The 27,928-nt window shown below is 37.0% G+C and overlaps 1 protein-coding gene across 1 annotated transcript; it reads left to right on the plus strand.

Annotated features, from left to right (window-relative positions):
- Positions 1–398: 398 nt before the first annotated feature.
- Positions 399–27,928, plus strand: LOC113066957 (AT-rich interactive domain-containing protein 3B). Its single transcript, XM_026239102.1, has 9 exons — positions 399–682; positions 2,220–2,894; positions 12,941–13,015; positions 13,839–13,911; positions 23,930–24,113; positions 24,236–24,486; positions 24,712–24,999; positions 25,092–25,181; positions 26,081–27,928. Exons 1-9 carry the CDS (start codon positions 647–649, stop codon positions 26,239–26,241), a joined length of 1,833 nt encoding a protein of 610 aa, XP_026094887.1. The 5' UTR covers positions 399–646; the 3' UTR covers positions 26,242–27,928.

The raw sequence follows: 27,928 nt of genomic DNA on the forward strand, positions 1-27,928 counted from the left end.
ATATATATATATATATATATATATATATATATATATATATATATATATATATATATATATATATATATATACACGTTTTTTTTTAATAGAAGAACGAAAATTAACAATTATTAATCGTACGATTCCACAAACACACACACACACACATATATATATATATATATAGCTATATATAATATGTGTGTGTGTGTGTGGCTAATTTGTGGTCAAAGTTTCAAGTCAATAAATGGCAGTGTCATATTAAATACATTAAACAGACATGCAAGTGTATGTTAACTCCTATCGTTTTTTGTGCTATAAATATTTTACTTAGCTGTTTGCAAAGGGGAAACGTAAGAACGTAGTTACTTGTTGCACGAGCCAGTGGGGCGGGATCTAAATGTGCGTTAATGTGCGGGGGGAGGTTGGCTCCGGCTGGAGGAGGAAAAGTCGAGGGGACTCTGGGAGTCCCTCAGCGCGCAGTTCGGGAGGTGAGGTCAGGCGTTTCCCCTTTGGCTGGCCCCCGTGTCGAGTGTTTTTCCCCTTCTGTAAACACCGAGAGGTTTATTACCGTTCTATCGGAGGGGATATTACACGTTCGGGTGGATGAACACGGACTCGGTGCGCTGAGCAAAACACGCACGGTGGTTTATCTAGGAAAAGAGTGATGGTGGACAATTCCAGTAGCAGTAAAGCGCAAGTGGTGAGTTCCGTCCTGCTGGCACAGAGCCCTGTTGAATGTATTGATAAGCTACTGTAATATTTAATCAGCAGTCATCGAGTGTATAAAATATTGCATGTACATTAAAGATTTTTTATATAAACCCAATGAGTCAGTATTTATAATTACTTTCGTGTGAATGATCAAGCTATTATATGTAGCGATAATCCACATTGTACACGTCATGATTTCAAGATTTTTTTTCTGATGATGCAACTTGAGCTGTTTATTAGTTGATAAAGTTCGCGTGCTGCCTGATTCGAAAAGTCAAAAACATCTCCGTTTGTTTCCGTCAGAACGCGATACTTTGTTGCGTCGTGTGTTCGTTCTCTTTTTTTTTTAATAGCTTAATTGTTTCTGGAAGAGCGCCATACTTTTGGGCAGCCATGATTCGACTGTGAATTGAACGTCTTCTGTTATTTCGCTCATTTACCAGACTGTGCTTTAATTAGTTAAAAAGTAACAGCATAAATCGACTGGTTTTTGCATAATATTAATTATTTAATAAAATGTAAAGAGACACGCCGTTTTGGCCGGACATCCGGTCCTCCTATCACGACTGGTCGTCTCAATGGGGGGGTCAAAGGTAGGTTGGCCTTCTGGTCAACAGGCGAGCCGCGGAATGCGACGTTAATCTTTTTGGGACATGTAAATACTGTTAATGCGAATTAAAAATTCTTGCGAAATTAATTCTAATTCCACCCAGTCATGTCCGTTGTGATGATTTGCTTACGCTTAACGTATTTCTTTTTCATTTAAATTAAACACATGTGACTTTCCTTCTCCATTTCGTTTGTTCTTATTTGTTTACACGTATTTATGTCCTATTTGTATCTGATTCGAATTGAGTTTGAATTTCTCGACCACGTCGTTTGATTATTTGACATTGCGTCAATAATTCGAACCCTAATGCCTTAAAAGGAAATGCTGTAGGTTTTTAAAATAATTAAAGTGGCTTATAAACAGTGTGATGTTTTGTTTACATATTAGTTGTTGTGTTACTTGAACGTTTTTTAAAAAACGTAACTTTAGAAATTTAGATTTTCAAATGTTTATTTATGTGTATTTTTACCCGTAACGAAAATTTGGTCAGAAATTTTCCACCTTCAAGTTGTTTCAAACCTGTATGATTTTATTTATTCTGTTTAACACTACATATTACATTTTAAAGAATATGTGTTACTGAAGAGTTGCTGGTCCCCATTGACTTCTATAGTATGAGGGAAATTGTCTGGTTACTCACATTTTTCCAAATTCAGCAGAAGAAAGTAATTTTTTTTCCAGGTTCTGAACAACTTAAGTAAATAATGACACAATTATTATTATTATAAAAAAAAAATTGAGCGTTGAAGTAGCCCTTTAAAAGTTGATCATATTGAACTGTTGTTTTAGTATAGTATGTCGTACATTCTTCATCCTAAAAAAAAAGTTTTTTTAAGTGGAAAAAATGATATTAGCTTACAAAATATATATATATTTACCAAATTAATTTACTTATTTCCCTCTATCCACAATCCAGCCCAGCTTGTCTCAGGACAGTGGTCTGGCTGGTGCATTTTCCCAGGTAGCTTTTGGAGGTGCGGCTGGAGTCAAACTGGAGGCGGTTATGGAGCAGCTCCAGAGACAACAGCAAGCTAAACTAGAGATGGAGCGCAAGGAGAGACACCTCAGGGAAGCTCATATTTTGTATGCCCAGCAGCTGGCTGCACAGCAAGCAATCATGGCCTCCAGAGCCCAGGGCACCCCATTAACCCCTGATTTCTACAAGAACTCCAGAGACAGAGCGCTGAAAGCTGGCCAAGGGGGCCCTCAAACTGCCAGGGGGCCCATGAAAACCGTCTCTGACCAAGTACACGAGGAAGACGCCGCTGATGAGATGGACAGAGGACGAGGGTCCGAGGGGGACGAATACGACGACGATGAGATGATGGATGGGGAAGACGGTAGCGAAGAAGAGGAAAGCGAAGGCTTGGAGTTCCTCAGGAAGCAAAGTCTTGCGCTCCAGCAAGCGTCTGTCGGAGTTCCTCCGTATACGTTCCCTGTCTATGCCGCATCGCCATCCGCTGCTAAAAAACGTCCCCTGTCGCCGACCACTAAGGTGAAAGACGAGCCTGAAGACTCCCTTCCTGACCAACAATCATTCAGCACACCAAACGGACTGGCTGATTGGAGCCTCGATGACTCATTCAAACAGGTTTGTATCTATATTTCTCTGACTTGTCATTAATCTCAAGAGGTTTTAGTATGTCAGGCATTCGCAGGCTTTGTGTTTACTCTCACTTTATCACCAGTGACCTACAAAAGCAGTATAACAGCATATTTTCATTCATCTCTGCATGATTTGAGGAGTACCAGATCATGAGATGAATTGTAGTCTTTACATGTTCATAAACCCTGGACCCACTAAAACAGACTCATCTCGGCTTACTGAAATGCTATCGGCTCTGAATAGGACATCTAATCCAGTTTTCTCGAGCGCAACAGGAATACGTGTTCTCCCTAAAGTGTACAAAAGAATTGGGTTGGATTTCTACCTCTTTAATGAGAGGGAAATGTTTAGTGATTGAGCTATAGAGTCACTTCATACAGCACTGTTGAGTGTAATTTTAGTCTGGAGATTTTCACTAAATATGTCCAGATCACCCCAATAAAAAAAAAAAAAGAAATCAAAGATTTATTGTGCTTTAAGAAAAAAAAAACCTGTTTTTACAACTATTAAAGATTTCTGAGATTTTGATATTATTTACTTAAATTAAGCTCTATTCCCCATTAATTCTCATTACTATAATGTAAAAAGATTTCTTGTTTTTGCATTTTCATTACCTTAACGTAAAAACGGTATTATATTATTAAATTAAGTGTTCATAAATGATGGTAGTATTTATAAACTGCCTTTAACTATGCTTATTTCAGTCTAGATAAAAAAAAAAATGAAATTGTGTTAATGAGAATCATAATTAAAAAAATGGAAATGGAAATAAAATGTCAAAAGCCTCAATGAGAATTTGGGGTAAAATGTGCTTAATTGTCTGAAATAATTACTAATAAAATAAAAAATTTTATTAATATATTTTATGGTGTGTTTTCATATTTTCATTTCCATAATGTAAAAAAAAGTTATATAATTATAAATAATGATAGTATTTTATGCCGGCTTTTAATTTCTACTGATTTCAAATTAAAAAAATATATATATATACATATATATATATGCTAAGATATCTAATACAATTTATTTATTTTTTTGAGCACAAGAGGAATTTGCGTTCTTCCAAATGTGTACAAAAGACTTTAGGCCTCTGTTTTTTTTTTTCTTCTCATTCCGTTCTACTTCTTTTGAAAGCTATTGTCCTCATCTTCCCTTATTGTCAATAGTCTCCTGCTGTGAGCCAAGCTGTACCCTCAGACATGGTCCTACAACTCCATCAGTTAATTTCTCAGTTTGTTCATCCCTAGTCTTTAGGGAATTCTGTCCTGACATAAGTCTTTTGTTCCTGGATATCCCTGAAGTGTGGCGTTCTGGCAGGCGGCCCAACAGGAGTGCGCTTTCATTCTCTCTTTCTTCTGCCATCTCACTTTCCTCTGTCATTCCCCCTACTGCTGGTGTTTCTTAAAAAGCTCTTGGCAGTGTGCTGTAATGCTGTCTTGGCCTGTGACCAGAGAGGCACGCTGTCAAGTTGCAATACAAGAGCTTGAATGTTTCAGGCGCGTGCTGTTGGAGAGCTGCCCTGACAGTTCACACGTGGAGATTTCCCACAGTTGAAATATGCGAAACTAGACAACTGTGCGTGGGACTCTTTAAAAAAGCATTTTTAAAAAGGATTGATAATCCAATATTAAAATTCTGCCATCATTTACTCACCCTCAGGTTGTTCCAAATCTGTATGAACACATAAAAAGATATTTTGAGAGATGTTTTTTTTTTTTTTTTTTTTTTTTTTTGCTTTTTGTGTCCATACAATCAAAGTCAATGGGATCCAAAGTTGGACATTGGACATTTGTCAAAGGATCATTTTATGTTTCACAAGAGATAAGAAAGCCAGTATTCAGTTTGGGTGAAGTGGTTTTCATAAACACCATTTTGTCCTTTTAAAACGCTCGTGTCAATCACGATAGGATGAATCCGTCTTTCAAAAGACCATCTCAGTGGGTTTAATATGAAGAGAGAGACATTTCCCTGCAGTGCTGTCATCCATTTTAGTGGCCTCAGAACTGAGCTCTTTGTTTGCTCAGCTGCGTTTGAGTGATCGATCAATCAGGGAAAAATGGATTGCTCTAATTTCATATGCACACTAATATGGCTTCCTTCAGCCCTTGATATTTGCATGCTTCAATCAAAATCCATTTACCCTACCTGCATTGAATAATACAACATATATATATGTAAATGGCACAACATGTGTATATATATATATATAACCCCCAAAATGCCATTTAGCAGTGCATCCATTTTCTTCCGAGTTTCTTTGATGTTCTTACTGTGTTTTTACGCAAAACATCCAACATGGTTTCATTGACGGTAACTGACATCAAACACATTCAAAGCGGTTTTATTTGCGGTAGATCAGTAGCAACAAGCACAAGTTGGTAAAAGTATGCTGGTGATGTTTGGGAAGGTTGTGTGTTGACCGGCAGGTCTGTGATGTTTTCATTACACCCCTGTCATTATATATGTATTTCTAGAGGGTAATGGTCAGAGGGCTTATATACTGCTTTTCAAATATAGGCTTGTCCACGTGTATAGGTAACAATAGGAGATTCAGTGCTGACGGTTGGACTTCTACCTCATTACTAAGAGGGAAGAGTTTAGTGAATGAGCTTTATAGAGTCACTTCATGGTGAGTGTATTTTGGGGGGGTGAATTTCACAAAAACCAAATAGAATAGAAAATTGGAAATTGCTTTAAAAACATAAAGCCTGTTTGTACAAGTTTTTAGGTAGTAAAACTTTGTAGTTAAAAGCAATAATAATTTAGATAATCAGGTTCAATGCATGGGACTGAAGTCAGTTTTTATTAAATTAATACACTATAGTTACTTAAATGATTCCGATTCTTTTTATTTATTTAGATTTTTATTTAGTATTTTTGGTTGAATTTTAATGCACAAAAAGCAAAAACAGATTTCTTTTTATAAACAAGGTGATACAGCTTGAGGGGCTTCAATCCCACTCCCACCCTCTTTTTATTTTTTTGTGGTCCCACCGGCTTTATTTCTGTCCTTTAGTATTTAATGATGCTCTCTGTGGTAACAGTATCAGATTGCAGGGTGGGGGGGATTGGTTTGATGGCACTGACTGCACAAAAGAGAACAGATGCCACAAATGGCATTTTTAAATGAGGGTTGGGGGTTGTCTTTTTGGAGCTTTTCACGCTTAAATGGATAAGCCTCAGTCAATCAGTAAACACCTTTGGTAAAAGCACAGTAGTCGGGTGTAAAGTTGGAGCCGGTGTTTACTCATAATCTTAGTGAACGGGGGAATTAATTGGCAGTTTGCAGATAAAGGAAGTTTGTGGCATGCAGTTTTGTTTAGAATCTCCAAGGGGAAGGACTTTCAGGTGTTTCAGGGAGACCTATGAATGGAGATGTTTGGTTTGGGGATGTTATGATCATTATTTCTACTTCCTGTGTTTGTAAAGTTGAGCTTTGCTTTTACTAGCGTTGAATTCAGTAAATCATCTCCCAAGTCAATGAGGAGGTCAAATGGCCGCCATTAAACTTTTGATTGAACACATGGCCAGTCCAGATAGCTTGGCGCCCTTTAAACTTAGCGTATTTAGCGGTAGCTGACACAATGCCCTTTTTAGAGAGCTTGGCATGGTAATCTATAGGGTGATTAATGGAGTTTTAATCAGGCTCAGTTGACGTTGAGGCACGCATGTGCCTTGAGTTACAACCTCCCATTTGGCGATTATGATGACCATATCAAAGGCATCGGGTCAATAGAAACACCCCCGCTACTTTGATTCTGCATTTGTCAGGAGAAATATATGGCGGCAATTAGCAAAATCTTTAAACCAAGTACCTGTTTATTATTTTAGGGGCCAAATATTCATTCCAAGTCTTACTTTGAAGCCTCTGGCTGCATTTTTGCCACAAGCTTTAAAAATCAATTTTCTTATTTTTTGGCATTGATTGTTTCATAGAGAATCTTTAACATCCATACATTAGTAAAAATAAAGTTTCCCAAAATGATGCCATTGAAGAACCAATTTTGGTTTTGAGAGAACAGTTCTTTTCTTAGTGGGAAGCACCTTTTATTAATCTAAAGAACCTTTTTCCACTATAAAGAGCCTTTTGTGCAGTGGAAAAAGTTAAAGTTTCTTCATGGAACCATTTAAGCCTTTGAAGAACTTAAGAATTTTTAATAGTGTACAATCTTTCCATTGTTGGAAAAGTTCTTTATAGTGGAACAAGGTTATTTAGGTGTTTAAAATGTTCACACTCAGAAAAGGTTATTTGGAGAATCAAAAATAGTTTTTCTATGGCTGTGAAAACCTTTATTTTTAGGAGTGTTTCTAACATGGATTGGGTTATATTGTTGTCTTCACGGGTACGGCAAAAGTGGTGTACGTATAAACATAAAGACAAAAGTGCTTTAGATCGCACACTCTTGATGTTCACCCTTCTCCCAAAAGTGCTCAGGAACGATCAACAGGAAGTTTGTCCTTGGGTTCAGGGACAGTCTTGTCGAACTCTTGCATTATTTAACTGTCAGCGTCACCTTGACAACATTTCATCCCCCACGCCAACAATAAAACAAAACCCATAGCAATCAATTCTTATTATATCAGGGATTGCTGTCGCAGTGGAATGATTTTCCATATAAATGATCAATGACCTGATGGCCTCACACTTGTACATTTGCTTCAAATGTTAGCACGACATCTGGTGCGCGTTATTAGCATGGCGTAGCTTGCTTGTCTTGCGTATTACGGGAATTAATGCGCTCTCGAGGTCTGTCAGTCTTTATCTGGTAGCTTTGACAGTGGTCCATCTTGATGGAGAAGTTTCATGGGTCCTGTGATGATGTGATCACTGGCGTCAGCTCGAAGTGTAGCCCAGCTGTGCGATAGATCAGCGCCGATTCAATTAGCAGTGGTCTTTTCTCTTAAGAGCATCATCTCGGCAGGCCGATTCCAAGATAAAACATTGTTTATTAGAATTGCGAGCTGTCGGATGGATGTTTTACAGCCTTGTTTTGGTGTCATTTCACCCTTCCCGTTTTCAGCGCAGTGTGAACTATCTGGTCGAGTGGTAACTCTAACCCTTGAATAGGAGGCTTTTGATAGTTAAAATCTTTAAAGGCCTGAGGCAAGAATGTGAGGTTGGTGAGGGGCTGGTGTCTGCGTCTAGTTTATTCAGCCCCACCCATAGGAAACATTCCAAGTGGAATTAGAGTTTCTTTTCTTCAAATGGTGAGAATTCCCATTAGGGGCCTGTGCATAAAGGGAGAATAGAGGGAGTGTCTTTGTTACAGCCGTCCTATGATTTGCGACCAATTCTAGTCCATTTCACCGAATGTAACAGAAGCAAGTAATGGAGAGGGGAATGGTAATCAACCAGAAAAGTATATGGGGAAGGGAGGGGTGTTTTCTTATTTGTCTGTCCATTTCCTTTCCCTCTTAACAAGTGTAGAATGTTTGTCCCCAACCCCCCTCAAAACCTGTCCCGACTCGCTGGAGATGTTTGCAGCCTTCGCTTTACCAAAAGCAGCTTAGGGCTTTATCATCACACAGTATCTATTTATCAGTGTCACTAGAATGTGGAATTTCAAGCACTCCTAGGAAGAAATCAAGTGCTTAAAAAAATGCATTCTTACACATAACCCAGCAGGGTTGAAAGTAAAGTTATTGCGTCATCAATAAAAACATGTTTATTTTGGCTAAAAGTACATTTTGTATTATATACGTATTTCTGTTTTTCCCTTTTTCATATATATATATTATTTTTTATTATTATCTGTTTTATGATTATTACTTGTGTGTATCCAATAATTTTTTATGTATTATTTTGGTAAAATTATTTTGGGTTGGCAAGGTATTATAAACAGGATATCATCATCAGGAATATCATCATGCTCTGCATCCTCTAAGGGCCCAGATTTCATTCTTGAAAGATTATTGGTGTTTTAAAATTCTTAAATTTAGAAGAAAAGCCGCCCAGGACAGGGGATCTTTTGGGATCTGCCCTCCTTCAGTTTCTTCCTTCCCAAACTTTCCGATACTGAGATAGGGCCATGGTGGACTGAGATGTTCACACCTGTGTGTATTTGTTTGAAAGACTATCTGTTTTCTCATGTAGCACCCAGTCAGGACAAAGATAATGGATGTGAACTCTGCCTCAGGCCTTTGCAGGATGTTTAAGGATTTGGGCAAGCGGTTACAGGCCCTTGCTTTGAGCCTTTTGTCTCTCTTTCGGCTCTTCTTAACTACTTGCCATTTGTATTGTTCAAAGGGCCATAACAACCAAGAAGGCATAATAAAGCTACTGTTGTTTTTTTGTGTGTTTTTTTTTAACCAGCATCCTTTTGTAGTAAACTTAACTTTTTTCTCTTTTTTTTTTTTTTTTTTGGATAAAGTTGTACAGGTTGCACATTTTACAGACTTTTTCCCAGAGTGGAGTTCCCACATCATCTTATTGTGGGATACTGGACAGCCACACACCTTCAAATATCACTTAGTGTTGTGCGGCATACAACCATGAATTGCTCTTAATGGATCCATTACAAATTCCCAGGGATAAAAGTCCCCAATCTACTCCCACCCCCACCTCTCCAGCCTCGATTGCTCCTGGCACAGCAAGGAGCCGAATAAGTGAAACTGTGACTTTTGACGGTGGAGACCCAATTATTTGATTTGGATTAAAGATCTAGGCCATCCCCCATAGTGCTGTTCAGTGCTGTCGCCTGTGGAGCAGCTGCAGCGTTGTTGAAAATCGAATGAGTGTGTGGCGCTTGGACAAGTTCCCGTTCTAGTCAGAGAAAGTTCCATTGATCTATTTATGTGTGTCTTTATGTGATATGGTTATTGTATAATAGTAATGGGCGGAATGGCAAAAATCTTATATTCCTATATTAAAGTAGTTGTATGTAGTATTTTTTTTTTGTTTTTGCTGAGAATTGCCTGTGCCTTTTTCTGTACCTCTATCTTTTCTGTTTGTTTGTTTTATTCATTTATTTTTGTTTAGAACTTTGTTGTATTCTTTTTAAAATGTATTTATCAGATTTTAATTATTATTATTTATTTTGTTTGAGAACTTTCCTCTATCTTTTTTGTTATTTTTTCTTTATTATTGTTTTGGGTATTTCTTTGATTTTGTTTTTTAAAGTCTTGTTTTTTGTTTTGACCTTGAGTACTTTTTGTCTTTTCTTTTTATTTATTTATTCATTCATTTGTTCTTTTCTTTTGGTTCAGTTTTTGTTTTTATATCGGTTTGATATATACACACAACTTGAGTGTATCTGTCTTTTTTACCATTTATTTCTTCTTTTTATTCTGTTTTCTTCTGTTTTCAGTTCATTTGTATGATTTGGTGTTTTGTAATGTTACTTAGTGACTGTAAATGACCTATATTTATGTTAAATGCATGTGACGCATCAAAATGAAATTGCTCCCAACAAAGCTATAATCAACAAAGCTATGTACTGAAAGTGTACCATTTAAAGGCGGTCATTTTATATTTTTGTGTCCTTATATATTTGCACTACAGATTTACAGTATAGCAGAATCTTTAAATAGTCATACCGCCCAACCCTGTTGTAAAAAAATGCTTTAAGAAGAAATCAAGTGCCTCATGGTTAGGACTGATGACACAACTGTCCCACACAGCATGATCTCTAACTTATCAAAATGCAATTACTACCCATTCCTATCAGCATGCTGGTATATTTGCATTAACACCCAAAGAGGTCTGCTTGATAGGGGAGGTTACTGTTTCATCTCAGTTGAACAATTCTATCTAGGTGTTGATAGCACTTTGAGAAGCCCACCCTGTTATAGCATTACTGCCTGTTGATTTAATGTCTCTGGTTTCTCAATGATAGACTATATTCACATTAGAAGATCTCTGTTTGAGCCCTTTTGTTAGGATATCATGTATCTAGTAAACTCATTCTGTGGTTTCCACCCGTACTGATGTTTTTCACTAGAATAATATTTTTAGTGATCTACACTTAAAAATATAGGTTCTTCATTGTTGTCAATGGTTCTGTGAAGAACCTTCAACATCTGTGGAACACTTTCTTCACACAAAGGTTCTTTAGATTTTTAGAGTGTTCTTTAAACTAAGATTTATTTTTTTTAAAGAACTGTTTATTCAAAGGTTCTTGGAGGATCTAAAATAGTACTTCTATGGCATCACTTAAAAAAAAAACTTTTGAAACCTTCATTTTTAAGAGTATAGAGTTTTTTTTGTCCTTCCTTTTAGCCCAAGTCATTATTTGCCACATTCAGATGTGACAAACGCTGTACAATGTCACGTGTTTGTTCCTTCAATCCAAGTAATTATTTGCCATGGTCAGCTAGGGTGGTGGTTTCTGTCGAATTAATATGGGGGAAGGGGCTTTCATTTCCTTTGGGTGACCCAGATGGTCATCTGCTTCTTCTCAGCTAATTTGGCTACTGGCCAATCAGTTCTCCCTTAATATGATTAGTAAGGCTAAAGCCTGACCTGTAACCCTGATAACAGCTTGCACAGTTCTTGTCAGTGTCTTCGATGCAGGATAATGTTTTGCATTCGGATCACGTGTTGACGCCATTTGGCATGACGTGTGCACCGGGCGAAATCCGTAGAAGTCAGAGATTTCACGTAATCCTTTTAAAATGGAAATCAATACACAGGTGCTTGTTGTTTTCCGATTCCCTCAAGGTTATACAGTAGATGGCCATTCACTTGACACATCACAATGCCACACAGCATGGATGGCCACCGTAGTTGATTCCCTGCCGGGTTCCTGCTCCCGGGCCCAGCTGTTGTGTTTTTGCTGTAAATGTGAAGAGGGCCTGGCAGTAGAGCGCGCTCTTACCCAGCTGTGATTCACTTAGCATATTAAAGAGCGGGGTGGTGGATGAATCCTGTAAACTGCTTTATTGCCACTCTGCCTTTTCCTTTCAGACTTTGTGTAAATGAATACTGGAGCCACAGTGGGTAACTTGTAATCAAGCACAGGGCATGTGCACAGGGGGACTATTAGATTTTATAACTGTTTTGTGGTCTGGGCCTCTGGGTAACAAGGGAGACGCAGTGCTAAAGCTGATTGCCTTCAAGCTAATGAACTAAAAACATTGCATCAATCTTAACACTAGAGCTACACCAATGTATCTGTAACATGGGTTATTGGCTGATATTACAGATTTTACGTGTATCACTCCATATTAGATGTGTGTCAGCTTATATTAGATATTTCTGCATGCTTATTTCTTCTCTTTTTAACTTTAGATTACTTTTGTTAACATCTAACTCTGTTATTCTTTAAAATCACTGATAAAAGTTACAGTTAACAGTGACATTAACACCGTTAATTGTAATATTTAGTATATGTATTTATAATTTTATTTGTATGCAATTTAAGTATCAGTCATCACTGACTTACCAATGTTTTATTGGTATCACCTGTATTTTAGATGCATTTCAGTTAATTATTATTATTTTTATTTTTTTTAATCGGGCTATTTAATATTTAATTGTTAATTCTCATTTTCTGTATATTTAGAATTAATCATAAAAAAAAGTTATTTTATATTTATTTTTAGCAAATCTCAAAATTACATTTTTTCATACCGTATATAGTGTAGTGCCTATATTGACTTTTGCATTTAAAAATATATTTTTATTTTCTAACGTGTTTTAATTTTTCTTTTTTTGGGAGGGGGGGGGGGGGTGGTTGACCAGATTGAATATAATTTTTGTATATTGGCAATTTTTTGGTTTTTGGTCATAACATGAAAATTATAATCAGCCAGAAATTTGTAAAGTTTGCATATGGTACATTTGTACTTTCCTTCTAGCTTCTGTCCACTGTAATCCAGTTTTTAGCTCCGTACCCCTTCTTGTTCACACAAGACCGACCCTTGGAGTTCAAAGGTTTGTGTCAAGGAACGCGATGCAGACAGAAGCCTGTTTGTGCATCTTGACTCCCGACACCCAATAACTCACTTTCTGTCTGTTCAAACAGTGGCCCGCTATGTCTCCCTCTCCTGTCACATTGTTTTGCTAATTGTTTTTCTCTCTTTTCCTGTAGAATGGAAATTCAAGTTGGAACGAGGAAGGCGAGGGTGGGAGAAGCCGAGCAGAGGCCTCTAGAGACTTTGCCAAGGTAAACATTGTTTCTAAGCAATGGACATTTAGTCATTGCACATTTTGTCAGTGGCACACAAACCCAGTTTTGCTTAATTATTTAACTTTACAGTAGCATGTAGAGAAAACACTTGTTATAGATTGGGGCTGTAGGTTTTTCCATCACAATTAATGTGTGTATTCAGTTCCTATTTAAAGAAAGATTGTGTTTGTCTCTTTGTTAAACACTGCTGCATTTGTTTGGGAAAAAATACATTAAAAAGAGTGATATTGTGAATTTATTATTATAATTATTATTACAATTATTTATACAAATTTCTTTCTATTGTAATATATTTTACAATGTACTTTATTCCTTTGATGTGAAGCTGAATTCTCAGCACCATTACTGCATTCTTCAAAGTCGTATGATCCTTCAGAAATAATTTTAATATGATAATCTGGGTTTAAAAAAAACATTTCTGATAATTATCAATGCTGAAAATAGTTTTGCTTAATATTTTTGTAGAAAACAGTACATATATTTAGTTTTTTTATTAGAAATATATTTAATTTTATGTATTTAATATATTTAAGTTTCCAGTAAAAAAAATCGAATAAAATATTAAATAAAATCAAAAATTGAATTATCCATTAACAAATTAACAGTATTATATACTTATTTAATCAAGTACTGTACATTAAACAAATTGACAGCCCTTATTTGATGTTAAATTATGTATTTTGAGCAAACAACCTTCACAACTGTAGCTTTATGTCTACAAAGAAATTGACATGAAGTTTCCAAAAGGATTTTACAAAGGTTAACTAAATAATTGTTCACAATTTTTTTTTTCTGTCAGCTTTACGAACTGGACAACGACCCAAACCGGAAGGAGTTTCTCGATGACCTCTTTGCATACATGCAGAAACGAGGTAGGACAGGCTCTATTAGTCCTATTTCAAACATGAATTTCCTCCCAAAGGGACCTACATCTTGTCTTAGTATCTGTAGGAATGATTGATTCCACTGTAGCGTCGCTCTTTGGTGATGACTGATTTAATCGGGGCACATACACCTAGCGTGGAGACTGCCCCTTTAAGGAGGCCATACACCTTGTGATTTTTGCTGTCGTACGAGCTTGCAGGCAATTTATTTATTTTTTTGTCTTGGGAGCAAATTTCAGATGCTCGCATGGTCGCAGCTCATACCGCGTATGTGCGGTTGCACGAGATGATACGGCATTCTTTCTGAAGCTAACCGATCAGAAGATGACAAAACCACATATTATGCATATGAATATTCTGTATAGTAATTTTTGTTAAATTATACAGCTCTATGTTTTATTAGTTATCCCGAATTGTGGCAAATTTGCCGTTTAGCTTTATGAATGAATATACCCGTAGTATTTCTGGCAAAACTAGCTAGCTAGCAAAGCAAAACTATATATATATTAGGGGTGTAACGATACGCGTATTCGTATTGAACCGTTCGGTACGAGGCTTTCGGTTCGGTACGCGGTACGCATTATGTACCGAACGGTTCGTTGGACTAATTAATTATATTTGGAAAATAAAGAAAAAATTGTGAAATATAATGATATGCGTTCAACAAGGTAGCCCAATAACCCAAACGACGTAACAGGCAACGCCCCTGACACTCCCGAACAAGAAAAAAAAAACACCAGCTTATATGTTTATGTTAGGCTACTCAGGTCAGGCGTTCGCTCACTCAGTACGCGCTGAAGGCTCGTTGCAAAATGGCCAATGCGTTTAACAGACCACAAATAGAAGATCCTCCAATAACCAACAGGTCTGGTGTTTGGGTGCACTTTACCAATAGATCGGGGCATCCAAACAAGCACGGTAATCAAAATGGACTAGTACTGTACTGTGTCGGAATTTCCTGAGCAGTACGATACAATTAACAGGCCTGCACGTTATAGAAGAACTGTTATAAATAGAACGTATGCACGGGCAGTTTTGAAAACTCCACCTACTTTGCTCTTGGCATAGTGCAGCGCAAATCGCGTTGTATCTGAAGGGCAACGCTGAGCCCAGGATCCAGCGCCGCGCGTATCGCGTCCTGTGTGAAAGACCCTTTAGTCATTTTGCAACGAGCCTTCAGCGTGTGCTGAGTGAGCGAGCGCCTATAGTGGAAAACGCATGTTTTAAGAACATTCTTAATGTAATTTAGCCCCGTTACTATATTCCTTCACGAGCCCATTTCAGCCAGACCGTAATTCCTGCTTTGTTCCAAAAAACATAAGCCCTATAGAGAACCAATTGAGTAAAAACACACTCAATATAAAGAGTTATAGAGTTCCATATGAAAAGTTACATCTTTGTATTTGTTCATAACTACTACAACAATATAACATTTTCAATTTTTTTTAATAAGGAGCTGTTTTTGTTTTATACAGTATGCTGCTAAGAAAACACCATAGAAGATGGGTAAAGAATAGATCATTGTTCAATGTAAAAAAAAACAAAAAACATACTTTGTTGCCAATTTGTTCTTTTTGCTGTATCTAAAACGTACCGAACCGTACCGAACCGAACCGTGACATCAGTGAATCGTACCGAACCGAACCGTGAATTTTGTGAACCGTTACACCCCTAATATATATATATATATATATATAACACAATTAAGGTATGGTGTACATATACAATTAAAAGCATCTGCTGTATAAAGAATAATACAGGTCAAATGTTTCAGAGGAATAATCTCCCTAATGATTGAATGCCAGTCTTGGATAGAGGGAGGCTTATCAATGATCCATGACGTGTCTTTCAAATTTATTAGAGCCTGCAGGAAAAACCCAGAAGAAGTGACCAAGGATCTAGCTCCAGATCCAAACCAAAGATTTAATTGAGCCACAGCTCTGGATCTATGAGCCTGAATCATATCACAGTTCCATAAGCAGTGAATATAACCTCCTATATTAGACTTACACTTAAGGCAGAGCAGTGAATGAGTTGCATTGTATTTTTAAGTGTTGCGTTAAATGTATTCTATGCAAAATTCTAAGCTGAATGGTTCTTGCCGTTACAAACTGAGAGCCTTTTAGCTTGGAGCAAGACTGTCTCCCATTCCTCTTCTGGAATAACCACCCCCAGCTCTCTTTCCCAAGTCAGTCTTCGATATCAAGTGCTAACTGCACCATAGAAGCATAGAGCTTTCTAGAAAAAGGAAATCAACTTGTATGGAGGAGTATTCAGAAGGATTTCCTTAACAACTGAGAAAGAGTATTTAGAGGTAAGTGTAGAATTCTGAATATGTAATCTCTAATTTGCATCTATCGAAAGACACTAAAGATCCTTCCTCAAACAAGTCAACCATCCAACATATACCGAGAACAGGCCATAATTTAAGAATCCATGTTTTTATGAATGGCGCGAAAACGTAATGCTTATGTCAGAGTTCGTAAAACCGTAGTAAATTCGTATCGTGTGGGAATACCTCCGTAAGATTTCCAGATAAACTCAGTCGTGACATGTGAGAGGACTCATGATGTTCCGACCTTCAGAATCGCACCGTGCCTTAGTTAAGTGGAGTCATATGTCCCCGGTCTCAGATTAGCATACTGTGACAGAAAGATGGGTCTGACGCCGTCATCCGACTAAGCTCTAAGTGACACAGCTTGATGGGGCTATTAACCCCATACCACAGATTTAAACTCAACCAGATGGAGAGCTGTTTGTGTTGGTCTACCATCAAACCCCTCGTACCAGTGTGCGTAAGTGGGGTTGTCAGCTGAGACTTCATCATGGGCGGGGGATGGGGAATAGTGTGATCTTACCAAATGTCCATCACGGAGGTCCTCTTATCCATGATTAATGATGTTTTTTTGACTGATGGAGTCTGTGAAAATGACTTCTGTGGGTGACAGTTAGGTGTTATTCAAGTCCTGAAAGCGTTTCAGCGTGTGACTTGACTCGTCTGGGATGAGTAGCTGGTTTTGTATAGACTGCGACCAGTTCCCAATCAGCAACTTTGAAAGGCGACCAGACATTTCTTTTGTTGATTCGGTTGTCTGGTGTTGGTCTGAATGGTCTGTGGTGTCATGTTATCAGTGACTAGCTCACTAGCATCTCTCGTTCTACTTCAGTTTCATTCTAGTAGTCGAACAATATAGATGTTGTGATGGCAGATGTCAATTATAATATCGTAGAGAGCAGGGTGGACAATATAAAACCAATATATAACGCACAATTTCATTTGAAGAAAAAAATACCAGTAAATAAGTTGCTGCAATAAAATTGTAAAAATGTTCTTATTTTATTTAGTTAATGAATTAGAGAATTATTCAAAAAATGAATCCGTATTAATGAATAACGTAATGAAATCTGTGAAATAAACATAAATGTATTATTTGAGACTGCAACTTTTTGTTTCTTTGTTTAGCATTTTGTCTAATAAATTACTAAACCAAACTGTTAAACAAAAAGTAATGAAAATGGAAAATGGGAGCTTGTGTGTCAAAAAAAAAAATGTTCTGGTACACTAAAAACAGCATACAGTATGGTGCCTCAATTTGCTTTGGACACATTTCTTGGTGTTTGATGTCCAAAATAAGTTTGGTGGCCTTTTAATCGCATGTTTAAAGTAATATTCCAGGTTACAAGTAGGGCTGTGCAAAAATACCAATGCGATATCTCTTCAGTAAAGCCGCTCCTGTGATTTAGTAGTAAATCGCCAGTGCATTCTTTCAGATGGAGCGGCATTTACTACACAGAGCCGTAGTTCGCTGACAAGCTACACAAAATGTTTCAAAATCGCAGGCGATTCATTGCCAATTATGAATGCGATTTTCTGTAGCTTGTCAGTGAACTATGGCTCTGTGTAGTAAATGCTGCTCAATCTGAAACAAGGTTGCACAACAAAACAACAAAACCTACTCTTTGCTTTTCAAAACTAGCCCAATTGCGTTTCAGGGGAGTACTCCATTAAAAATTGCATTCTGGTGGTAAAATACACATTTTTCGGAGGGTTTCCTTCTGTAAAATTCACATTCCAGGGGCTAAACATCACAATTATTGGGGGTGCTTCAACCCGCGGATATGAAAAACAACCCCCAGCAACGGTGTTAGAGTAACCCAGTTCTGCGGGAAAACCGTGGAATTGACAACACTGATCTGAAAACACGTGCTGGTGATTTAATACTAATAACAGGAGCAGCTTTACTGACGAGATGTGCATGAAAATCACATTAGATTTTTTGCACAGCCCTAGTTACAAGTAAAGCACTTTTCCCTTCTTTTCTTTAATAAAAAAATTGTGGGTTGCAGTAGAGCACTTACATTGGACGTAATGGGGCCAATGATGTTAAAATACTCACTATTCAAATAGTATAGCCACAAGACACAAACATTGTTATTTGATTCTATTGTAAAACGTAACAATGTAATCCTTAAAATGGTCCAGTAAAATGATGAGAACAACGTTACTGATTGTTTAATACATTTTAATTAAATCAATATAAGTGATTATTAATGGTGACAAATTATAGAATTATAAGTTTCACATTCCTGCTTTTAAATCTTCCAAATGTTGGCCCCTAATCACTACCATCGTAAGTGCCTCACTGTTATCTTTTTTTGTTATGAAAATGAGGGAATAGTTTAAATTATTTTGTGGTAATCCACTGTTATTGACTGAGCTTCACTTGCATTAAACCAGGAAAATTCCATAACATGCCAAACCCACTGTGTGTGTGTGTGTGTGTGTGTGTGTGTGTGTGTATATATATATATATATATATATATATATATATATATATATATATATATATATATATATAAAAGCTTTGATCTTTCTAAATTTAAAACACACACCTATAAAAGTCGGCCTCTGCCCTGTGTATTGTCCACATCAGAGCCCTTGAAACTTGATAAGATGGGAGGAGGACAGGAGCAGTGGCTGCAGGGGAGTTTTGTGAGGGGATGTTCGGTGTGTGTGTGTGTGTGTTGATTGGGGGCTGCGAGGGGGGCGTCTTGCTCAGGGCCTGGGGGATCAGATACAGGGTGGCTGAGGTGGATTAAGGGGCCCCTGTCCCTCTTCTGAAGATTAATGAGACCATAAAAATCAGGGCCCCACCTTTGATATTAGAAGAATAACAGACAGTAGAAAAGCAAAGACAATGGAGTGACTGCTGAACAGCAGCGGGATGGGGATTGCATGGATGAGAGGAAATGATGACAAAATGAGCAGAGAAAGAGATGTTGTAGTATAGAATGTTGGTAGCATTTATTTCTAGTTTTTAATTATGTAGACTGAGTGAAAAGTATATTATATTGGAGTGAAAAGTATGGCACAAAAACATGGCATTTAAAATATTAGAACATACAAATTCATAACATGACAATGAGTTTATCAACATCAGTCAGAATTTTGATATCAATGTAATATCTTAATGTTTTAAAAGTATTACGTTTTTTTTTGGTGCAGTGATGCAAGACGATACCAAATATTGAAACATTTTATACAGTATTTACACAAATATGTATGAGAATGTCACAGTTGGCCAATCAGAGCCAAGTATTCTAAATACAAATGTAATAGTCTCATAAATGTATCTATTTACCACTTATGTTGAACACTCTTCCTTTGTTAAATTATTTAACTGGCTCATTTGAATGTTTTGTAGCTTCTCATTGGTAACAAAGAACATTTTAGAATTATGACTAAGAGCATTTGTCGTCCAGTTTAATTTATTGTGGACATGGCAAACAGCTGCTGGGTCTGCTATAGTTAGCAAACTATAGCACAGCCTTTATTGTGTGACTTCATATTAAGTGTGGCATGTCCTGTTTGGAGCATTTGTCTCGTCACTCCTGAGGCTTGTCAGTCTCCTCAAGCATGTTTATGACATCCTGGGTTTGAAATGGGCTGCTCCTTTCCCACCCGAAGGCCTCTGTCCTTTTGTAACCACAGACTACAGATTTATTTAGGAGAGTCAGAAAGATCCCCAAAAACTCTTTCCTTATCCCTCTCTCTCTGCAGCAATGTTCACGGTCCCCCAGAGGAACAGTCTTGCACTGAGCCCTCGATCCGTTCGTTTTTATGTCTCAGCGGTAAAGAGACATGGCTCTCCTAATCTAGTAAACATGTTGAAGTCTTAATCAAATGCACTAAATCAAGAATGACTGCAAATTCCTTGTGCAGCATTAAATCCAGCTGAATTACGACCCAGTGGCTTATTGGATAGGCAAACTATATATAATATAATGCATATTGTATTTTTTTAAATGCACAAAAAGAATAATTTTCTCTGCGAGTCCATCTGAAAGTAGTTGCCAGTAAGGAGCCAGGGCTGCTGCATATACAGAGTGTTTTTATAGTTGTGGAGTTGAAGATGGGTGTTAGAGGAAACATGAATATTTTATACAAGAATGGAAAGTGCTTATTGCCATAGAAAATGAAAAATGACTCTCAGAATCCCTGTTTGTTATGATTTTGCTGTTTTCAAGGATGTTGTGGGTGAACGTTTTGGTGAATCCCCCCAAAAATCTGGATTTTATTGACAATGCAGGATCCTTGTAGTTGACTAAAACCATAAAACCGTTGCTTTCATTCATAAAATGTTAGCTGAAATAAAAGAAAATTAAGCTTTATTTCAGTTATTTGCAAAAGAAACATTCCCATTTTCATTTTAATTGAATTTGATGTATTGAAATAGCTCCAACTAAAATTTTATTTAAAAATTAATAAAAATCATATAAACTATATAGTTTAAAAAACTAACAAAGATGACAAACAACAAAACTGCTAAAACATAAAAAAAATACTTCGTAAAAATGACTAAAATGAAAAAGAACATGGAAATTTATAAAAAATAAACAAATGCAAAATATAGATAACTATAATAGTTTCTTGATGCTAAAATAACAGTGGCACAATTTAATTTACTGTTAAAAACGTTACTAAAGTAACTAAAATAACTGCAATGCAATAAAATAAAAATTTTAAAGATGATGTATATCATTAAATTCCTATGTAAATAAAGAATTAAATGTTTTTTTGTTAAATAAATTTGTGATGGTAGCATTTATTAAGAAAATATGTTTTTTCACAGTAAAATTTGTGTAATGAGAATCAAATAAAACCATTGAAATATTTATAAAAAAAATATATATATATATGCATGGTGCACAAATATGCATTTTTTTTTTTTTTTTTTTTTTTTTTTGCAAAATGCAATATCTCACTTATCCTTTGACTTTGGTGTGAAATGTGATCTGGCAATACTGAAACATTATTCGGGTTATCAAAACAAAAGATCTAGCCACACAGCAGCATCCAGAACCTTTCGTCAGATGTTAGACCATGCACTTCCTGTAAGCCCCCTCACTTCCTTTCTACAGCTGCATTACAGTAAGAATGGCAATCATTGTTTAGGTCAGAGAGTGGAATTTCCTTCACCAGCCCGGCGTCTCGGGGTGCCTTATTGGTTCATCTCAGAACGCTGGCTTCTTAATGTGGGCAGCTGTTTCCTCATATATTTAGGGCAGTGGTCAGATTCAGTGGCCTATTTTTTCTTCTAGAGAACAAATGGGGGAGGGGACCAAATTTGATGGTGTGATAAAAAGTAAATTACTTAGAAATTGCTTCCACTTCCTTTCTGCAAACAGTTTAGCTTTTTCTATGAAATCAGCATTTACATGCAAAAAATGACAGCATTGTATTGATTTACAGTAGTTAAACAACTAGTAAATTTATTAAAGCAACAATGCTAGTAATGTTTCTGTCCTTTTTTTTTTTTTTTTTTTGGGAATCAAATATGAAACCGCCTGCTTTTGTTTCATAAATGTTTGTCTTTATGAACATTTAAGTTGGTTAAGCTCTGACTGCTCTTTTCGTAGATCTGTTCAGAATTTTATGTTTGCATCCCTGCAACCTCACACTTTTATTTCATTAACCCCATCTGATGTGTCTCATTGGCTATTTCTTGAGACGTATGAAGGGAGACAACATGATATCAATTAGGAGTGCAATGCTTCAGCATTAAGCTGTAGCACAGCTCACATCAATCAATAATGAAGCCTCTTCAGCAGCAGAAGGCTTCCAATGACTTTTCCATTCTTGAGTTTGAGCTAAATTGGTTTTGCAGCTATGGAGCATGTCACAAGGTCGGTCTCTAGACGCCATCGCTCCGCACGATTTCCTGTGGACCTGTACCTGAATCTCCAGCTCCATGACCTAGTGCTAACCTTTTACTCGAATCTGAGCAGCGATTGTTTGATGAATGAGTAATGTCATTCCCAGCATTAAATAACTGCCTTTCAAAGGGAGCTCTTGCTCGGACTCTCCAGGGGGTGCTGGGTCTTGACTAAGAGGCCTGGGCTTCTAAATTACACTGGCCAAATGAACGCTTTATAGCTGTTTGCTGTGAGGGGTTTAAGAACAGAACATTCTGATCCCAATAACTCAAGAGGAAGCACACGAACAAACACGAAACACACATTTGGTGTTTGTTTGAAACTAGCGACTATATTTCATACATGTGTAAAGAACATTGAACAAGTGGTTTTTTTTAAGTGTTTTTATTTAAAATGTTATATATTATAATATTAATATTTAGCATTTATGTTTATAGTTGTATTTTTATATCTTTGTATTTTATTTATATATATATATATATATATATAATTTTATGTAGATAATTGTGTACACATTTCTTAATTAATATTTGATCATATGTAGTCTTTATATAATAGGAAAATATATATAAATATATATATACACACACACACACACACACACATTTAGATATACACACGCAACATTTTAGATTAAAAATGTTATAACATAAATATTCTGGTAGCATCTCTATATTTCAACTTATCAATTCCTATCATCACACCATCATTTAGCATAGTTACTGTGTTGAATGGCCTATCACTTCCCATATATATATATATATATTTCTTAATTATACAATACACGTGTGTGTGTGTGTGGAAATATTTACATGAAAAATGACAATTTAAATAATAGTTTTTTACATAATTTTTTCATATACACATGTATGTGTGAGTTAATAAATATATATTTGCATGATGTATAATTTATATATATATATATATATATATATATATATATATATATATATATATATATATATATATATATATATAATGTATTCAACTATTTATATTTTTTATATATATTAAATGTATCCAATTTATTCATTTATACATGTATTTTTATATATTTATGTTATAACATTTTTAATCTAAAATGTTGCGTGTGTATATCTAAATGTGTGTGTGTGTGTGTGTGTGTGTGTGTGTGTGTATATATATATATATGCACAGGTGTCCATCTATGTTCATGTGAGTCCATGTTAATGAGAATGGATTGGCTAAATTAGGGCGTAATCCTGACTTTAAGTCACCAGGACTGTTTAAACCCCCACTTCTCACAAAACACACACACTTACATGAATTGGTTTTAATCCAGAATAGACCGAGTGTGGTATGGTATGGGGCGGTGGGGGAGTTATGGGGCTAAAAGACCCTCCCATCCTGTTCTGTATACACACTTGTAACTGCACTAAAGAGCATGTGCGTGTGTGTATGTGTAGTTTTAGTTGCTGAAATCCCTTCTAATGAGCTTCATTTCATTTGCCTACCCACACCAGCTCATTGATCACAGATTAAAAACTCAATCAGTTCAATCTGTTTTTCACTGGAGGGTGGGCGCTACGGATGCACATCTATGCTAGAAACAGTCTTCTGGTAGCATCTCTATATTTCAGCTTATCAATTCCTATCATCACACCATCATTTAGCATAGTTACTGTGTTGAATGGCCTATCACTTCCCACAGTCAACACCTTAATACCAGCGATATTAATAAAGCCCATAACATGACGAATCCATCAATTCCCATCTCACAAAATAGAAACTTAAACTCCGCTGTTCCTGTCCGTTCTGTCTCCTCTAGGTACTCCTGTGAATCGAATCCCCATCATGGCCAAGCAGGTGTTGGATCTGTACATGCTGTATAAGCTGGTGACTGAGAAGGGAGGTCTGGTGGAGGTGATAAACAAGAAGATCTGGAGGGAGATCACCAAAGGCCTGAACCTGCCCACCTCCATCACCAGCGCCGCCTTCACCCTGCGAACACAGTATGATTAATTGCATTTCCCCATGTACAAACATCTACACCCATTCATTTACCTTCAGTACTTTCTTTTTTTACTTAAATGAAGTATCATAGCAAGCTGAAGTAGTTGATATTCTGTTGCAGGTATATGAAGTACCTGTACCCATACGAGTGTGAGAAGAAGGGTCTGAGTTCCCCTGGAGAGCTGCAGGCGGCCATCGACAGCAACCGAAGAGAGGGCCGTCGCCCAGGATACAGCAACAGCCTGTACCGCTTCTCCCCTTCCCCCAGTGCCTCGGCCTCGCACCTCCTCTCTCCTCCTAAGATGCACCTGCAAGCCACGGGACACAACGGACTGCAGGCCACCCCCAGTCCTGGCCTGAAGAAAGCCACAGGTTTGCAGCCTGTTTAATGAGATAATCATTGCTGCTCAAGACAATAGAGAATTTCCCTGAATAATTTGGTTGGGCAAACGAAAAACATTACGCATCATCATCTTTAGACTTTTGGTGTGTTGGCACACTCTAGTGGTGAGACAGAGAGCCACACTCTTATAGCTACATTTACTAAAACACAATTCAATCGATATAAGATTTGAAGCGTTTTGTTGTTCTCCTCAGTCCCAGAGGACGGTCCAGTCTCCATGTTGCCAGGTCGACTCCCCCTAGCCCTGGCTCTCGGGCATCAGCAGCAGCTGGCACGCGCCGCCACCCTGGAGCAGCTGAGGGAGAGGCTGGAGACGGGCATGAGCGCGGGGGCCGCGGCGCTGGAGGGGCCCGAGAGGAAGATGGCGCGTCTGGCGGAGGAGCAGCAGAGGCTACTGCAGCAGGCTTTCCAACAAAACCTGCTGGCCATGGCATCCCAGGTGAACCCCGCCAGCCTGCGGATGACCAACACCAGCACCCGCGGTGAGTTCTGAGACGTTTTTATTCAAAACATGTGCAGTGACTCAGAAAGTGAGACGAGTGTCATTAACGTTTGGATCTTGTTTTTTTTTCAGAGGACAAACAGGACCTGTCTCTCAGCATTTCTTCTAATGGCTCGGCAAGCATCAATGTGTCTGTGGAGGTCAATGGGATTATTTACGCAGGTGTGTATTATTGTATTTGTGCATGTCTGGGATTATCTAATGTTGTCCAAAAAAAATACTTAAATCCACATCAAATAAGCCTACAAGTGTTCCAGATCATAAAAGTATTAAATTGTAATACTGGAATAATAATATTAATCCTAATAAAAGAGTTTTATGTAGCTCATTATACACTTGAAATTTGAAGCAATCCAGTAAAATAAAAAGTGAAAGGCTGTTCTAAATGTTAGGGTTTTTCTGTTTAATTGATGCCCTGGTTTTCTAATTTAGCAATTTAATCTAGCTATTGAAATTTCAATAAAATGATGATGATAATAATAATAATAATAATAATATATATATATATATATATATATATATATATATATATATATATATATATATAATTCAAAGTTCAAAAAATTGGGTCGGTGATATTTTAAAAAATTAAAATAAAATAAAAATTTTGGAAGTGGATACACTACTGAAAGTGACCAAAATAAAGGAAAGATTTAATATTGGGGGGTTTTATTTTGAAATAACAGTTTTCCATATTAATATATTTTAAAATGTAATTTATTCTTGTGATGGCTAAAAAGTGTTTAGTGTCGCATGATCCTTCAGAAATCATTATAACATGCTCATTTGCTGCTGAAAACATTTGATATTTATGTTGAAAACTAAAAGTCGTACGGCTTAATATGTTTGTGAAAACCACAATAATAATTTTACAAAATGTTTCTAAAAAAGTTTTTTTTGTAACATTTATTTATAGTCATTTTAATACTTTTATTCAGCAAGGCTGCATTGTTCATTTCTCAAAATAAAACTAAATTACTAACCCCAAACTTTTGAACAATAAAACAGAAATAATTCAGTGTGAAGTAAATGAATGAATGCGTCTTTAATACCGTTTACAGGATCCTTGTATGCTCAGAAGGCTGGAGCGGTTCCCACCGCTGTCACAGCCATGTTCGCAGGCCAGACCTCCACCCTCAGTCCCAGTATCCCCTCTTCCTCCTCCTCTTCCTCCTCAAAGGGCTCTGACTCTGTGGATCCGGCCACAGGAGGGTCACCCTAACTGTCATCAGCAAGTCAGTCCAAACTACAGTCTCCAGAGGCGACACAGCAAATCCCAGTCTGCCTCCCGCACAAACCACAGCTGTGTTTTCCTTCCAGTGAAGGGAGGACCACACACACACACTTTTACAAACTCGTCAGCTGTTAAAAACTCATCACGGACCCCACCTGCTCTTCTCCACAAGATGTTTTCTCAGGACTGAGAAGACTGGTTTTTAGAGATGTTTGATTCAACAGAACACCTCAGCTGTCTTAATCTCAGTGCTGTCGTGAGTGTAACACTTCGGTGATCGTGTAATCATGCCTTACATTCACTCACAGAGATCTGCGAAGCAATCATGGCATGATCGAATCACCTTCTGCCAAAGCCACATTTGTGAGGTTGTGGTTGACACCTTTTCTCTTTTTTGCTGTCTATTAATTCTCTTATTTAAAAATGTTTGCTGAATTTACCTCATCTGCAGTGAATTTAAAAGACTCAGGATCGATTATGATACTGCTGTGTAGCTCTTTATCTAATATGATGGATTTTTAAACACGCTACAAATCCCCATCAAGTGTTGTGAAGTTGGTTTGGTAAGAAAAAGGGGTCACAGATATTATTTTTTTCCTTTTTTAAAAATTATTTACTTGATTTTATTGTTTTCTATTTCCGTTGTTTTGTAGCTTCTAGATACAGAAATATTCATATGATTTGAAAAGAGTTTTGAGTTTGAAACTGCATTTTACACAGCTGAGAGGTTTCGTTTTTTTGTTCTTATTTAGACATATTTACAGGCAACAGTTTGGTTGAAAGATTTTTCTCTACCTCAGACACAAGACAATGTACGGTTGAAAGGAAATGATGTGGACACGCACGGTTTGTGTCGCACATGTCAATCATTTCGGTGCGTTGGACGATCATGTACAGGCTCGTAAATATAAGGGCCTTGATTAGTGTACTATTCTTCTACTCTTCTACGAGTTCTTTAAAACAAACCAGGTCACGGAAAAGCAGGATAACATTCAAATCAAAGGAAGATTGGATGTTTTTTTTTTAGCTGTCGAACTTCAGACCTCACGTATCTTTCCATATTGGAAAGCGAGTTTCTCAGGAATTTCCTTTTTTTTTTTCTTCTTCATTAAATTTTAATTTCAGAACCTAGACTCAGTCTTGCTCCTGAAACGGATGACACTAGTTATATGTCAGTCAGTGTGGGACTGAAATAGCTACCTCACTCAGGTTTTACCTCAGATGTAGTTCAATGCTTGCAGTACATCACTGAATTACCTCAGAAGTACTGTCTTTTAATGCAAAAAATACTCTCTCAGGTAATGAATTTGCAAAATACCTCATTGAAAGGCAGAACAACTTTAATACGGCATTGTGAGATAGTTAAATGCAGCATCTCATATCCATGAAGTATTAATTATCGCAAAAACTGTCTTCCAGTACTTCCAATACACTTCCAGTAGCAATCAAGGCTTGTTCAAATACAAATGCTGATTTAGCCTCATCAACAAAATAGAAATCCTGCATTTGCTTGACCCTGGGACCTGCTGGGATACAGACACTTTTAATTTCTATATTCTTCAGATAACGACATAGCTGAAAACCAAAGACCATGTGTTTGTTATCCTCTTTGATGACCTCACTGTATGGACATATGCAACTTTACACAATGAAATTAAAGTCTGATCTGATGCAA

The sequence above is a fragment of the Carassius auratus genome, chromosome 50, assembly GCF_003368295.1.
Source record: "Carassius auratus strain Wakin chromosome 50, ASM336829v1, whole genome shotgun sequence".
Lineage (NCBI taxonomy): Eukaryota > Metazoa > Chordata > Actinopteri > Cypriniformes > Cyprinidae > Carassius > Carassius auratus.